This window comes from Populus euphratica, unplaced genomic scaffold (assembly GCF_000495115.2).
Source record: "Populus euphratica unplaced genomic scaffold, PopEup_1.0 scaffold1.1, whole genome shotgun sequence".
NCBI lineage: Eukaryota > Viridiplantae > Streptophyta > Magnoliopsida > Malpighiales > Salicaceae > Populus > Populus euphratica.
In genome coordinates, this window is record NW_011499845.1 from 6,652,595 (window position 1) to 6,668,094 (window position 15,500).

The 15,500-nt window shown below is 33.4% G+C and overlaps 1 protein-coding gene across 2 annotated transcripts; it reads right to left on the bottom strand.

Moving 5' to 3' along the window:
* Positions 1–214: 214 nt before the first annotated feature.
* LOC105125368 (protein VAC14 homolog) lies at positions 215–14,525 on the bottom strand. Of its 2 annotated transcripts, XM_011025788.1 has the most exons (22): positions 14,338–14,525; positions 13,210–13,301; positions 10,227–10,374; positions 10,032–10,145; positions 9,857–9,922; positions 7,780–7,869; positions 7,570–7,689; positions 7,429–7,457; positions 7,190–7,332; positions 6,996–7,090; positions 6,687–6,773; positions 6,264–6,371; positions 6,093–6,184; positions 5,824–5,905; positions 5,206–5,271; positions 3,287–3,402; positions 3,022–3,142; positions 2,652–2,813; positions 2,419–2,547; positions 2,047–2,115; positions 1,087–1,389; positions 215–648 (listed from the first exon to the last, which is right to left on the bottom strand). In XM_011025788.1, exons 3-22 carry the CDS (start codon positions 10,308–10,310, stop codon positions 547–549), a joined length of 2,178 nt encoding a protein of 725 aa, XP_011024090.1. In that variant the 5' UTR covers positions 10,311–10,374; positions 13,210–13,301; positions 14,338–14,525; the 3' UTR covers positions 215–546. The 2 variants fall into 2 exon arrangements, with proteins under 2 accessions (XP_011024090.1, XP_011024081.1); XM_011025779.1 differs by lacking the exons at positions 13,210–13,301; positions 14,338–14,525 and having other exon boundaries at positions 10,227–10,864.
* Positions 14,526–15,500: the final 975 nt, after the last annotated feature.

The following is a 15,500-nucleotide window of genomic DNA, read 5'->3' on the forward strand; positions in this document are numbered from 1 at the left end:
TGGTTAAAGAGCCATAATGGAGAGATGTTTGCACAAAACCACAGCTGGATAAGGTGTTTGCTGATTAAAGAGCCATAATGGAGAGATGTCTGCATAGAACCACAGCTGGATAAGGTGTTTGCTGATTGCTTTCATATAAACACAAAGAAAGGGGAGATGTAAAGAGATCGATTGATAAAAATTAGTGTAAGCAAACATTTGGCGAAGATCGATGTGATGAATACATGAATTAGCTGATTCCTTATTTTTTTTGTTTCTTCAAGTGGTCATAACAGCTGAGCTGTGAAGTAGACAGACAAACTGCATTCTCTAAAATAATTTGCTCCCATGTGGTTTTCAATAAAAAAAAATAAAAGAACCACATGCATGTCACCGTCTCCAAAAATAAAAAATAAAAAGAAGAAGAAGAAGCTCAGGAGAACCTAAGCTTATCTCAAGTCAAAACCATCTCTTTCACCATCCCAGCATCAATAAAAACAGACAAACTACGATATACAATTTTACAACTTATACCACCTCTACTCTCATCTCCTGTGAAAAACATGATTAAAGTTGTAGCTGCCCCGGGCCTTTTCTAGATGATCTTGAAGGAGGCTCACTATTACCCAAAGGAAGTCGGTGCCCTGATTCCTCTGATCTTTGTACATCCTGCATGAATAATAGGGCACAGTAATTCCAAGCAAAACACCAGCAGAATCAAAGCCAAAGTGAAAAGACAACCAGAAAATTAAACACGATTAAATATTTGATGCTTTGCCACTACGGACAAACATGAACTTGATAATGTTTACAAATACCTAAGAATGTCTTCCCCTTGACAACAACACCTTATCCACCCTCACTCATCATGTGCCAATTGAGATGAACCTCTCACAACAAAGGAACTTCATGATAAGCCCACAAATTACTCTACTAGCCAATACCAACCAAAGTTCCCTAAATGTGCTCTCTACTCTAGTCTAGTCATTCTTGCTCCTCACCTAATTCCCCTAAAATTCTACTCCTATCATAAATCATAATGCCAAAAGCAGTTTAATTAAACATGATAACAAATAGAAAATAATGAGATGAAGATATCCAACAAACCTTTGATGATGAAGCAGAACTGTTGCCAGACTGTGCCTGCACTTTTGCATGCATTCGGTGTTGACGTTGCATTTGCGCAAACTGATGCAGCCTTGAAGTGAAGTTAATTCCATTATGCAAATTAGAAGTCCCTACATCCTGGTTTACATCACCATCCTCAGAGATTTGCGATCCACATGGAATGTGATGTAGAATCTGAGAGTAAGGGTTTCCTGAAGATGTTCGTTTAACTTGATCACCACTGAAGGAATATGAAGGAACAGTTTTTAAACGAGTTCGCAGCATCTTAAAAGAGGCACTTTGCTGCATTCATGAAGCCAATGAAAAAGAAACATGAGAAGCTATAGTGAGGTGGCAGTAACACTAATAGCATCTCATAAGCAAGGAAGCACTTAAATGCTCATCAATATATAACCAAGCTCTTTAGCACCAATCTAGATCAAGCTCATCTTTTCAAATAACCACCACCACTAAAAGTTAGAAAAGCATTAAATATTTCATCAATTGGTCATCACTGCTCCTTATTTTGTAACATTAATTGCAAGATTGAGCCTCTCCTTCACAATTACAGAAAACAGAAAATAAACATGCATCCTATATACCACCTTCCACCATTCATAAAAGGTAAACAAAACCCTTGTTAAAGGTCCATCAGACAAACAAACCAGAAGCATTCAGAAACATATGCATGGTCTGCACCCTTAGATGACGCATTCCCCTCAGTATTAATCTCTAAGAAATTTAAATGGCACCATAATCATATTAAATCTAAGACAATCTGAGTGTCAGAAAAATGAAATAGGATTCATTAAAAAGTAGATGAGTAACATTTTTCCTAACCGTATACATGCATTCAAGCATGCAAGAACAATAGACAAACATGCATGTGTGTGAAACTGCAGCCTTTACATATAAAAATTCAAGAAACTCAATGGGAGCAGTATACAATTCTTCAGATACCTGTGGGAGCAGCATCAGAAGGCCATATAAAGCTTTTAACAACCATGTATATCTTCCAGGTTCAAGAAGCTGCAAGAACCACAAAATGGCAGAAACACTCAGCATAACAAGAAAGACCAAGTAAATGACCTTGCAACACAATCTTGCAAGCATCACATGCCAGATCAAATTACATAACAATAAGCAAACAATTTTTATTTTTCTATTCAGACAAAGAAATCCATGGAATTACCAAATATTAGACAATCCACAAATGACCAAAAGAAATCAAAATAAATATATATCCATGTCAAATTCTTTTATTGACAATTAATAAAGTTATAAATTATAGGCAAAACAGAGGTAACTAAGAAGTGCGTTTAACCAGGGCACCTGCAATCTGAGGTAAGCAAAGATGGGAGTTTCCAATAAACGAATTAATTTATCCAGCTGTACCAAGAATTTGACATTAATATCTTCCTCTACCAGTGACTGAATCACAGTACTGGCATGCTGATAAGTCTGCGAAGAAAGGACAAAACATGGATGAATGCATGAAATTCATATAGCTTTAAACTTCACAAGAGATGATAAGGTATGACCGCGGCAGGATCCTAAATTCTTACCTGTGCTAATAAACAAAGGCTTATAATTGCCTCGGGCGAATGGCACCACGAAGCATACAAAGAAACAAATAAATCTTTCCCAGCAGAATTCACCAGAGATTGTTTTAAAAGATCTCGAAGTTCAGCTAATTCAGAGGATGTGAGTAAAATCAAATTCAAAGCCTGGGGAAAAGAGGAAAAATTGTAATCAAGTAAAATTGAACAGCAGGTAGAAAAAAAACTCAATTTTTTTGCCGCCTTCACTATTTTCCCAATTATGTATTGCCAATGCAATATATATATAAGAAAAGTAAACAAGAAAATCCCTGAAAAGTATTATTCCATTTGGCCTCAAGCAACCCTGATTTATGTTCCCAGATAATGAGCAAACCTGAACCATGATAGATGCAAAATCCAGGTCAGCTTCCCCCTCTAATATTGTAGAAAGTTCACGATAGATCCTTTCAGCATCTAAAAGAACACAGAGTCGTCGGATTATCAAAGCACCGCGCCTAAGAAAACAAAAGAACAGTTTGCAGAAGAAATAAGACACGTGATTAAAGCTACACTCAAACTGCCACTGGCAGACCAACTAAACTACAAACACTAAAAAAATTACAAATAAAGAGAAGGCAAGATGAGAGCAAGAGGCTCACTTCTCTAGAAGAGAATGATCATTGCGGAAATTATGCACCAAGAAAACAACAAGCTGGCGGAAGTGTTGCTGGTCTTTCGCTATGCATGCATGAACCTCAAGAACAAGGAGTACCACCTAGGGACAAAATCAGAACTGCAACAAATTAATTATATAAAAAAACAGTACAGGATGTTTCTTTGATCTGTATGCATGTGAAAGCAATAAAATTAATAGATTGACCATAACAAGATTGAGATCCGAAGTGTTTGTTTTTCTGGTTGGCAAATGAAAAGGTGTTTTCACAGGGAACATTACAAGGAAAATAGAAGTCCAGAGAAAAGAAAGAAGGAAATGAGATTCTAAACAAATGAGAAAAATTTCAGCCATGGAGTTTATACTTTCCTACGGAAGAAACAGACCCACTCCATCGGCAGGCCTGATGAGTTGTATGATCCATGGTGATAAAAATATTAATCAGATAGCTGATGTATTGGTAGATACAGGAAACAGAAATATATGTGTACAAATAAACCAAGTACTCTTTATCACATGGTTTAGTGGGATTTCACTATTAGAATCCTATGATTTGTTTCTGATGCCATACACCTCCATGACTTTGAAACAGTGCAAAACACAATAAAAGAAATAGCACTCGGAAAGAGATCTCCAAGATTAGATCTTTAAGATTTTCTGCAGGGCGATTTGTTTCAATTAAAGTAAGATTGTTTTGGCTTTTGCACCTTTTTAAAAACCATATGACGGTAAATTTATGTACAAAACAGCAAAGAAAATTGAAGATGACAGCCACGAACAATTGTGATGTGAAAACCCTTCCACCAGCTTCCACCCAGACAAAACACATGAGCACCTAGCACGAAACTTCAGTCCTAATTTTTCTGATGTCCCCCAATTAGCTGGGCATACCATTCTCATGTTCCTGAAAGAAACTGATTGGAAAATGTTGTGATATGCGGGATAGAAATCAGATTGGGATTCTTTCTTTACACGAGACCAGGACTGCTTTCAGTGGACCTGGAGATTGAGGGGAAATTTGTGATGTCCCTCAAGTAGCTGGGCATACCATTCTCATGTTCCCAAAAGAAACTGGTTGCCACATGTTGTGATATGCGGGATAGAAATCAGATTTGGATTCTTTCTTTACATGAGACCAGGACTGCTTTCAGTGGACCTGGAGATTGAGGGGAAATTTGTGATGTCCCTCAAGTAGCTGGGCATACCATTCTCATGTTCCCAAAAGAAACTGGTTGCCACATGTTGTGATATGCGGGATAGAAATCAGATTTGGATTCTTTCTTTACATGAGACCAGGACTGCTTTCAGTGGACCTGGAGATCAAGGGGAGATGGCCCAGCTGAGTGCAGGGAGGTGTGGTTATTTTCATACATTTCTATACTGCTTCCTTCATCAAGTGGTTTTTAGTTCCCTGTGTTCTATGAGTAGAGGGTGATCATAGGTCAGAAGGAAAGTCTAATCCAATTACGGATACTTTTACATATAATAGATCCATCCCGTGTCAACCAGAGCAATCTAACATGTATCAAGCAAAACTAGTGAACGAGACAGTATTGAGCTTTCAATTTACCATATAATGAATTACGTTTGTTTTGTTCTGTTTGCAAATAAATTGAAAGTTCAATGGATACCAAACACAAGCATACAGAGGCCAATCTCATGGGCAACCTTCTATTATGGTGAAAAAAAAAAAACCCATCAATCCAGATGCATGCATATGAACAATATGATCTATTACTTCTGGCATAAAAAATTCTGAAAGGAATAATTACAATTATAAAATTTGTCAATCTATAAAATAACTGCACTTCAAGTAAAAAAAAAAGATGAACCTTAAAGAGAAGGGTATCAAATATGAGCAAAATGATCTATTACTTCTGGCATAAATCAAATGTACAAGATTACCTCATCAGATGGATCTGACAGTGCTTTGAGAAGGGTATCAAATATGTCATTTAGAAAAGACAAGACCTGTTTCACATAAGAAATATTAACACCTTTAGTCATACTTGGTCTAGAAAATTTTAAACAAATGCAAGCCCAAAGAAATATCTACTTATTCAATGGAAGGACCAAGCTAGATATAGCTTTCAGTCCCTTCCTTCATGCCACCTAATCATAACCAAAGTTCTTGTTTGTGTTAAGAACATGAAACCAGAAGTTGACTGTAAATGGGCTGACACCCTTGAAGACTCTGATTTTAAGACATAGAACTAATTCAGAGTTATGGGAGCACTACAAACATACAAGAAACTAAATTTACAATATTTGCAGTTCAGAGAACAAATAAAAAATCAAATGTGTATGACTTATCAATAATGTTTGTTTTTGTGGCTGCTTCTGCTTTTAGAGCAGACCACAAAAATAAATCATTTGGTTACATTCTAAACACAAGTTACTGTTTGTGGGACCCGTTACCATTTGCATTTAAACCACAGGATAACAAAATGTAACTTCAAGCTGCTTTTCTCTGAGTTGCAAACACACAGTTTATTTTTGTAAACAGAAGCAAAGTCTGATTACCTCAATACGGTATCCATTTAAAAGGGTTGATATCCAGTGCAATGCTTCAATTCGAGTAGCCTCCCACTCACTCGATAATTGCCTGAACAGCAAAAGGAATCAATAGCCACTACAAATCATTTTAGATGGTCTTCATTTCAGAGACACCGCCATCACTTTGTTTGTGAGGGTTATCAGCACTTTAATTTTAGGTCTTCATAAGAACTACTAAAAAGCAAAATTGCTAGTTTTAAACTGAATTTTTGTTTTGGCAGGTTACAAAGTTATACCTCTTTGCAATGGAGAGAATTGCTGCAACATCAAATCCTTCAGCAGGATCAGCCTTGATTGCACGGAGCTCTTCATTGGTTTCACGAGCAACCTTGAAACCAAAAAATAGGTCTCAGCATTATAAGATAATCACAGATTTTTCATCTTTCAGAGAGTTTAAACCAGCTTACCACTCTAATTTTCTCTTCTTTGTCGGAAATGCAAGGCAGAATGGCTCCTAGAATATCAGCATAATAAGGAACAAGTTGTTCACCACCAAGTTTCACAAACTCATTTATCTGCACAGTTAATGTGATAAAAAGATTATATAATTCCAATGAAGCAATTACTTGTCAAAAACTCAAAACAACTTGCAACATCTACAAATACATGCATCATAGAAGATAAACCATGGAAGATATTGTAAAAGGAGACAAATTACAGGGTACACTGTAGAAAAATAAATTTGCACACTTGTGACATCGACAAATGCACGCATCATAGAAGATACACCAGAGAAGATATTGTAAAAGGGGAGAAATTGCAGGGTATGCTGTAGAAATATAAATTTACACACACACATATATATAAATTCAAAATGTGAAACTGCTTACCCAAGTAATAGCTGTTAACCGAGTGAATTCATCTACAGAAGCTGCTCTCTGAACCAGTATTTCAGCCATACGACCATAATCTACAGACTTCAACAGTAGCACTGTTCGAGTCAGAAAATTACAAAAATGAACAAAAGATTTGTTTTTATATCAAAACACTTGATGCCAACCAAAGCATATCAAACAAAGAAAATAAAGAAAATAATGTGAATTCATTTGTATTTATTGCTGGAACAATGTTTTTCAAAGGCAAGTGACCTGGAATTAGAAACTACAATAGATGAGATTGTAATTAAGCAGAAATCTTACTGGGGAGTTCTTAATTTCTTGAAGAAACTCTGAAAGAGCAGAATCAGCTTGTTGTCGTATTTCATGGCTAGAATCGCTCAACATGTTGAACAAACCTGAGATTTATCAACAGTTGGTAAGGTATCAACTAAGAAGCAATATACAAGTACAAAACAAAGAAGCATGTTAGATTTGAAACAAAGAACATGGATTACCATCTAGAAAATCAGGAAGAAAACCCAGCATATCTATATCTGGAACACTGTCCAATACAGTAATCCATCCCACCAAGAATTGTCGGACATAGGGATTTAGGACATTCATACGTTCTCTCAACAACGGTATAAATTCTTCAATGCTAAAAAAAAAACATAAAAACATAGGACTTTTAATTTATCAGAACAGTTCATAACGACTCAAGATAATTCTTGAAGTGCATATCTATTGTACACACCTGAATTGATCGCTTTCAGTAACAATATCCTGTTTCATCATAGTAAAATATGAGAATTGAAAATTTAAGAGGATCCCAACCTTACTAACACATCAAGTACAAGAAATCAATAAATACTTTGAGGTTTAGAGCAATTATTACCTTTACAAGCCGATCCAAAAGATGAGCAGCGCTTTGTACATTGGGATCTGAATCTGCCGAAAGTTTACATAAGGCATCAAAAATACGGTTAAAGAAAACAATAAAATCTCCTCTAACCACCTGCATGCCAGTATAAAACAGTATGTTAAGCACCAAACATAACAAGAAGGATAAAATATAGATCAGGCTATCAACCATTTCCATTCTCACCTTAGCAATGTTATACAGAGCTTCACAAGCATAATAACGAACTCTGCTATCTGGGTCACCAAAAGAATCAAGTACAGGTTCCACAATTTGCTGGCAAGATACATCCAAAGCAATAGTGAAATATAAATATTATACAAATGAAAAGGGGGAGAAAAAGACTAAGAATTGAAAAAAAAATGTCTCATGATGTTCTCCGGCTGCTGAGTAAAATCAAAACAAAATATAGCAGACTGATACACCCTCCATCACTCTAATTCACAAAAAGTTGATTCTTAAAGAATACTGCATAGTATTTTTTTTCCCATTCTGGAAATGACTAATGCACTGTTCTGTCTCATAATATTTGCCACAGTAGAGAAGATTGTCAAAAAATTAGAATCCCAATCAGTGTTCCATAAACAGCAGAACAGCACTTCCCAGTATCTTTCAATCTTTCCCCCTCCTGAGCCCTCCCAAATACATCAATAACAAGCTCTTTATTGCACTTGGATCACCCATGTTGACACAAAATCACACACAGTTTGTTTTACATATAGAAACTGACTAGACAACATGCAAAGGGATGGTGTTACATGTCCCAACTGCATAACAGATGGTACAAATATGTGGTAAGATAACCTTACCAGACTCTCTATCCTGCAATAAATCATAACCATTAAACAGATTGACTAATCTGGTATCATTATTCAAAGGAAAGCAAGAACCTTGAGTATCAACTTGTGTTTCCAGATCCAATAAAAGTTGTTATTTTGGTTCATAGCTTACAAATTCAGCTGATAAATTGACATTCATTTCATTCTATAACACTACAGCAGCTATGCTTGTTTAAGTTGAAATATAATTGTTGCTTCCTAGAATTCATTTGTAATATCTGTATGGAATATTCAGAGACCCAAAAAAAGCTAGTTCTAAGAACATGCAACAAACAGGTACAAACACACTCTTGCCTTTGGGTCTAGACTTTAGCACTAAGAGCCTAGAGTATGGTTGGAATAGGTCTTTGATTCAGAAACACAGAAATATCTACTTGCAATAATACCAATAATAAAATCAAGTAAGGGAACAAAATACTATAAGCACTTCTATAGGTGCCTTTTTTAGACAACTACATATTCATCTTAGTGAACCCTTCTAAGCATAACCACCCAAAACAATTGTTGATGAAAGCATTTGCTAGGGAATGCAGCACCTCATATAAGATTGCATTTAATTTGCAGATCCAGTGTCATGGCTCAAAGCATCTACAAAGGATTTGCAGTAGCAAATGGTCCCTTAGCCACAGCATCATCATAAACCATTCATGTTCCTTTCTAGGAATGCTAAACAAAAGGTGGAGCTTGTTTTTCTTGCTTCTGCATACTAGACCTTCAAGTAGGTCTAATACTCTCTATTTGTGAAAATGAACTTTCAAATGTTATTTTACTAGCTGTTACATTGTGTTTCTTTATATCCATTATTCAAACACAATGGTGTATACTTGTCATGGTAATCCAGTAACATTTATCAAAGTTTCTTTGTGCTATTGCAGTCTATTTATTCAGGAACACCAATCATCCTTTATCCCATTGGACATTTTTCCCTTTCTTATTCCTCTGTGAAATTAACCATATTTTATGGGTTTTTCGTCTGAAATGAAATCTGTTATCACATATCTATTTCATCCAAATAACTTCCGATCAGTACATTCTTTATTTTAAGATTCCAGAATGAAGTAAGAACATAATACAGAAGCTTTGCAAAAAGAAAAAATAAGACAAGACAATAATAACTTTGCACAAAAGCCAAATGTCATACAATATTGAACGTAGTTCCATCAACTATGTTCAATAAATCAAATATTTAACCCTCGCTAAATGGCTCATAATCCCAAAGAAAGTGACTAAGCTCAGTTCAAAGCATGAACTTAAAATTCTAACCATAGTTTGGACAAAGCTCAAAATTAGGAACGTGTCTACACGGTTATGCTGAAAATTTAAAAACTTGTTGCCTATCTATCAATAAAATTGAACACCGAAGCTACAGCCCGATCACAGAAAAGGTTCAAACAAGTAACATAGAGGAGTTTCAGATCACTAACATTGAGATGTTGGGCTGCTTCTGTAGTTAACCCTACTGTTGCAGCTGCTAGTCCTATCAATCCTCCCTGCATAAGACAAATAAAAATGCCAAAATTATGTCGCAATTGAATCAAAACAATGAAATTGAAAAATAATTCACATTCCTTTTTTTTTTCAAGGAAAAAAAAAAAAAACCTTGCGGTGGTTGGCTTGGACTGAGGAGATGAATTCGTAGGTCAACAAATTGATGACCATCGATATCTTCTCGTGATCCCCGGCGGCCGCCAGCGACTTCACAATTCCCTCGACCTACGTAAATAGAAAATCAAAACCTAGAAATACAAAATCGTATACGAAAAACACGAATTGGAAAGAGAGAGCGAGAGAGACCTCGAGAGCCGCATTCTTTCGCTTCTCATAGAGCTTATCGGAGAGATTACGAAGTACGGCAGCAGGAATCACGGCGTCGGCCATCTCCACACAAACCAGCAAAAACAAAAAGAGAAGAGAAGAGAAGAAATGAACAGATTCCAATTCCCTAAGAAAAAAAGAGAAATAAATCAGAAGGAAATTGAAAATGCAATCCTTTTCCTCATCTTTTGCTGTTCAAATCTGAACATTTGTTTGTTTTTGAGATCAAAAGAAGGGAAATTTCAGATCTGAGAGGACCAATTCTGTTTTCTTTTTCTTTTCTCGCGATGTTGTTATTTGCTTTTTATCAGTATTTGGTGCTGATAATATATTTTCGGTTTCTTTTTCCTCCTTTCTTGTTTATTGCTGATTAATAAATTGGTTTTTTATTTTATTTCTTCTCTCTTTTGTGGAGTGCTTGATCAGCAGAGCTCAGCAGGGTCACGGAGATGCTATGGCTAAACAGAAAGGCAGGCAGGCTACCTAGCTGGAACTTGCGGGTGGGCTACGGGTGGGCTTGTTATTTTGAAATGACCAATTGCCCTCTTTCTTATTTGGGTAATTACTGAATTTTGCTGGTGTGCTTCCTTCATGGTTCATACCCCTCCTTTCTTTTTTCTTTTTTTTTTTCCTTTTCTTTTCTGAGCTGTGCTAACTTCCCAGTTTTTTTTCACTGAGTTTCAACATAATTTTTATTAAAATTTAAAAATACATATTTTAAATTATTTTTTATATATATTTATATTATTTTAATTTACTAATATCAAAAAATAATTTTAAAAAATAAAATAAAATTATTTAAATTTTTTCAAATAAAAAATACTTCAAAAAACAATCAATTATTATACTCTCAAATACCTCTTAAATAAATAAACTTCTTTATTCTTTATTCTTTATTTTTTACTTTTTCTTAGTTGTACTAATTAAATAAATAATATTTAAAAAAATATTTGAATTTTTTAAAAAAATTACTTTTTAAGAATTCTTAGATCGTTTTAATATGTTAATATTAAAAATAAATTTTAGAAAATAAAAAAAATACTATTTCAATATATTAACAAAACATACGGTAATTACTACAAAATCAAACACGTTCATAATATTAATCTATAAATAAAATTTAATTTTAAAAATTATAAGAGGTATGATTTAATTGGTTAAATATTAAATTTATTTTTAAAAAATCAACAATTCAAATTTTATAAATCTCAAGACTACTAGAAATTTATATAGTCATTAACTTTAAGATCAGTAAATTAATCAAGATATATACAAATTGACTTAAACATTTATATTAACATTTTTTTATTTTATTTTATTTTTTATTTCACCTCTTAAATAAATAAACTCCTTTATTCTTTATTTTTTATTTTTTCTTAGTTGTACTAATTAAATAGATAATATTTAAAAAAAATGATTTTTTTTAAAAAGTTACTTTTTAAGAATTTTTAGATTGTTTTAACATGTTAATATTAAAAATAAAATTTAAAAAATAAAATATTATTATTTCAATATATTAACAAAACATACAATAATTACTACAAAATCAAACACATGCATAATATTAACCTGTAAATAAAATTTAATTTTAAAAATTATAAGAGGTATGATTTAATTGATCAAATATTAAGTTTATTCTTTAAAACTCACCAATTTAAATTTTATAAATCTCAAAAATACTAAAAATTTATATAGTTGTTAACTTCAAGATCACTAAAATTAATTAAGATATACACACAAGTTGGCTTGAACATTTATATTAATAAAAAATTAATTCTCAATAGTTTTTTTTTTTTTTTTCAAGTTACTTAAACCTCCAAATATCCAATCCTCCATCCTACATGTTTAAAAAAACACATCTTATGTTTATGGTAAATTTGATGAGAGAACTTTAATAAATATCGTGTCTAAAAATCTTCTAACGCGAGACCTCCTTCTAAACACATCTTGCTGTGACCTTTTTTTTTAATATATATCTGCCAGTTTTTTTTTTTTTTTTTTTTTAGTATTGGCAACCCACAATTGCCAGGGATGAAATTGAACGCAGACGAAAACAAAGAAACAAGTCAGAGATGCTCACCAGGGGTAGGATAGGACTTCAAGGCTCGTGCGTTGAAAAAAAGACACGGCCGAACTAAAACAATGACTCGACAAATGTGTTTATTAATTTTTTTAAAATGATTCGTTAGACAATAACATCAATTGGAAGGCCAGCAGAATAGTATTGCCTGTGATGCACGAACCTCACAGGAAAAACAGTGCATGACTTTACAGTACAGGATGACGACAAGTAAATTATGTTTCGTTTTTAGTTTTATTTAATTATACTCCCAGGAATGGTAGTTGAAGTGGTTAACATACCGTTTGTTTTTTAAAATATTTAATATTTAAAAATATATTAAATTAATATTTTTTATTTAAAAAATTATTTTTAACATTAACCTGTTAAAATAATTTAAAAATAAAAAATAATTTTTTAAAAGACCATATTACTAAATGCATATTTAATGGGTGTTTGGAATATGGTAGGGTTATTTTTTAAAGTATTTTTTGTTTGATAATACATTAAAATAATATTTTTTAATTTTTAAAAATTATTTTCAACATCATCATATTAAAATAATTTAAAAATACTAAAATAAAATCTCAAAACATCTAAAAAATATCAATTTAAAACTGAAAAAATAATATTTTTTTAAAAAAAAACTTTTAAAAATCTAAAGATATTGAAAAAAATATATATTTAAAAAAAAAAACTTTTAAAAATCTAAAGATATGATATTTGGTGGCTTTGTTAAGTGCTGGTTTGCTATTTGATTGAAAAGGGAGAGTGGAGTGGCATAGAGACCTTCAGTTTCAAGAGTTGAAAGATAGGTGGAATAGTGTCTCGTCAGCGGATATGGAAAAGCATGCAAAATTGGAAATCTACCATTTGTTCTTACAAGACGACTCAACTTCGTACCTTAAATCTTTTACTTTCAGTCCACTGGTCACAGAGTAGAAGGTTGTCTAAATCGAAAATAACTCGTGGGAGTGTGTTTTACCCTTCGTCCACTGAGAAGGAAAAAAAAAATCACCCTACAGTTATTTGGTATTTTAACAAGCAATTTGAGATCACAGCATGAATAAAAGAGACAGACAAAGCTAATCCATTGTTCATCCAAGGTCCAATATATATTATTCAACTTGTTAATTAATTAACTAGTTTTTTAAAAAAAAACAATTACCATTGCATGTAGAACTTGAATTTTTAATTATTCTTGATTTTTTAGAGAATACTATTATATCTATTACAAGTAATTATTCATATATCATTATGTAACACCGCTTTGAATTATGTCCATCTTAAAAATCTTTTATGGGATAAAGAATAATAAAAAAATCATACACACTTGACATGAAAAGAAAAGTGAATGAGATATCCATTTGTTTATACATTAAAATAAAATGCTGTGATTTTACTATATAACATAAATAAATAGATATTAATCCCATTGCTTTCACAGCATACTTTCGATTCAAAAAAGATGGAACGAAAACGAAGTACGCGGTCATTTCATTATCCATTCACTATTGCATTTTGGATTTTATACGGGAAAAAAATAATCTTTTTAGGAAATGCATGATTAAGAACCAATAATTAATTATTTAATTGCATGTGCGTCTACACCACCGAAACAAAGAAATCTCAAGAATCTTTTGGCTACAAATATATCATTTTTCTGGAGGTGTTTAGCTGAACAATCTTTATATGTCTGTGGTTTCTTTGCACGATTTGAAGGCTAAAAACATTGCTCATCGGAAAAGGGAAGACTACATATAAACAGTAAATCGCTAGGAAGAATTAATACCAACCAATGAAAGACACAATTATAGAATGATATCTCTCAAGAACACACCCCAAAGAAAAAACAGTGAGAGAAAAATGAACATCTCAAGAAATCTTCCGGTCAGTAGATTATTCTTTGAAGACAATACGAAGGCTGGTCAAGAAAGGACACAGTGCTGTTTCTATCGTGTAACTCGAGACTAAACGATCGACCAGCCTTCCAATGGATCAACACACACACACATGCAAGACACTAAATACCTTTGAAAAAGATTGATTGATTGACTGACGAGGTCTTGAGTCCGCTGAGTTTGCTTTTGCTTGAAGAAGTGGAAGAGGAGGAGGAGGAGGAGTTGATTGCTGCTTTTGTTTTTACGCAACAAGTTCGGCTAGATGGTAAAAGGAACCGGGGTTCATATTTTCATGAGTCTCTGTGGGTTTGAATTTATCTCTTTCCAATCCAAAATCCAAAGTTATCATGTCCTGCAAGTCTATTTAGATTAGTCTTCACAAATAAATTAATATAATATTGTGTATTTCTGGTATTTACGCGCTGTATGAGATACATATTACCTCTACTGGGTCCATACTTGTATTCTGAATGATCTTTCAAGATCTTGAAACCTCTGTCGTTAATCATGTGCTTAAGTAACAGAATAATTTATTTATATTTATATCTTCATGGATTAATTCAAATTGAAATGCCGGGATGCCGTTGAACCATTTATGATCGTCACTGGCTTGATCCACAGGACAGCGATTGCGTATCTGACTGTCATTAGGTTGATGAATACACTTAAAATACCTCTTCCTTTCTTTCTTTTTTAGTGCTTATTTTTCTAATTTGTCTCCTTGCTCTAAAAAAAGTCAAAAAACAAATAGCAATATTGTTGATTTGTGCTGCCCTTTTTCTCTTCGAAAGAAACTTTATTTCCAAGTACAGAATTCCTGGCAACAATACCTGATTAAATCTTGCATCACAAGATTGTCAGAATAGTCAGTGGAAGGGCTCAAATGACAAATGGAGGGGCCCGAACATTAGCCTCACCGGAAAGCAGCAGGAAAAAAAATAAATAAAATCTAGGTTTTCCTAGTGCTGAATTTGATGGAAAGGATTTGGACGGTGCCGAGGTAGCAAGCTAGTCAAAAAGTCATCATAGACTAGTATTTCACCGCAAGTTGAGTGAAGATCATGCAGACTGGCTTTTCAATTTTAATGTTTGTCGCTCTTTTGGTTTTCTTTTTCTCTAAAGTTTCGACTTTTCTTGAGATGGCTTAAGCCACCCGGCTTTATATATATATATTAGAGATTTTCCCATCTTTCACGAACATTTGTCTGGTGCGTGAAAATAATTAGGTGAACGGCAACTTTGATGCTTCTGGGCAAGGTTTTTTTTTTTTTTTTTTTTTTTGGGATGGGGGTG

Excerpts from the sequence above, each read along its gene's own strand:
- LOC105125368 (XM_011025788.1), bottom strand. The coding sequence starts at position 10,310 with ATGGCCGACGCCGTGATTCCTGCTGCCGTACTTCGTAATCTCTCCGAT. Across the intron at positions 6,185-6,263 it reads AAGAAGAGAAAATTAGAGTG|GTTGCTCGTGAAACCAATGA; the intron begins GTAAGCTGGTTT and ends TTTGGTTTCAAG. Across the intron at positions 1,390-2,046 it reads TTCTGATGCTGCTCCCACAG|CAAAGTGCCTCTTTTAAGAT; the intron begins GTATCTGAAGAA and ends TCATGAATGCAG.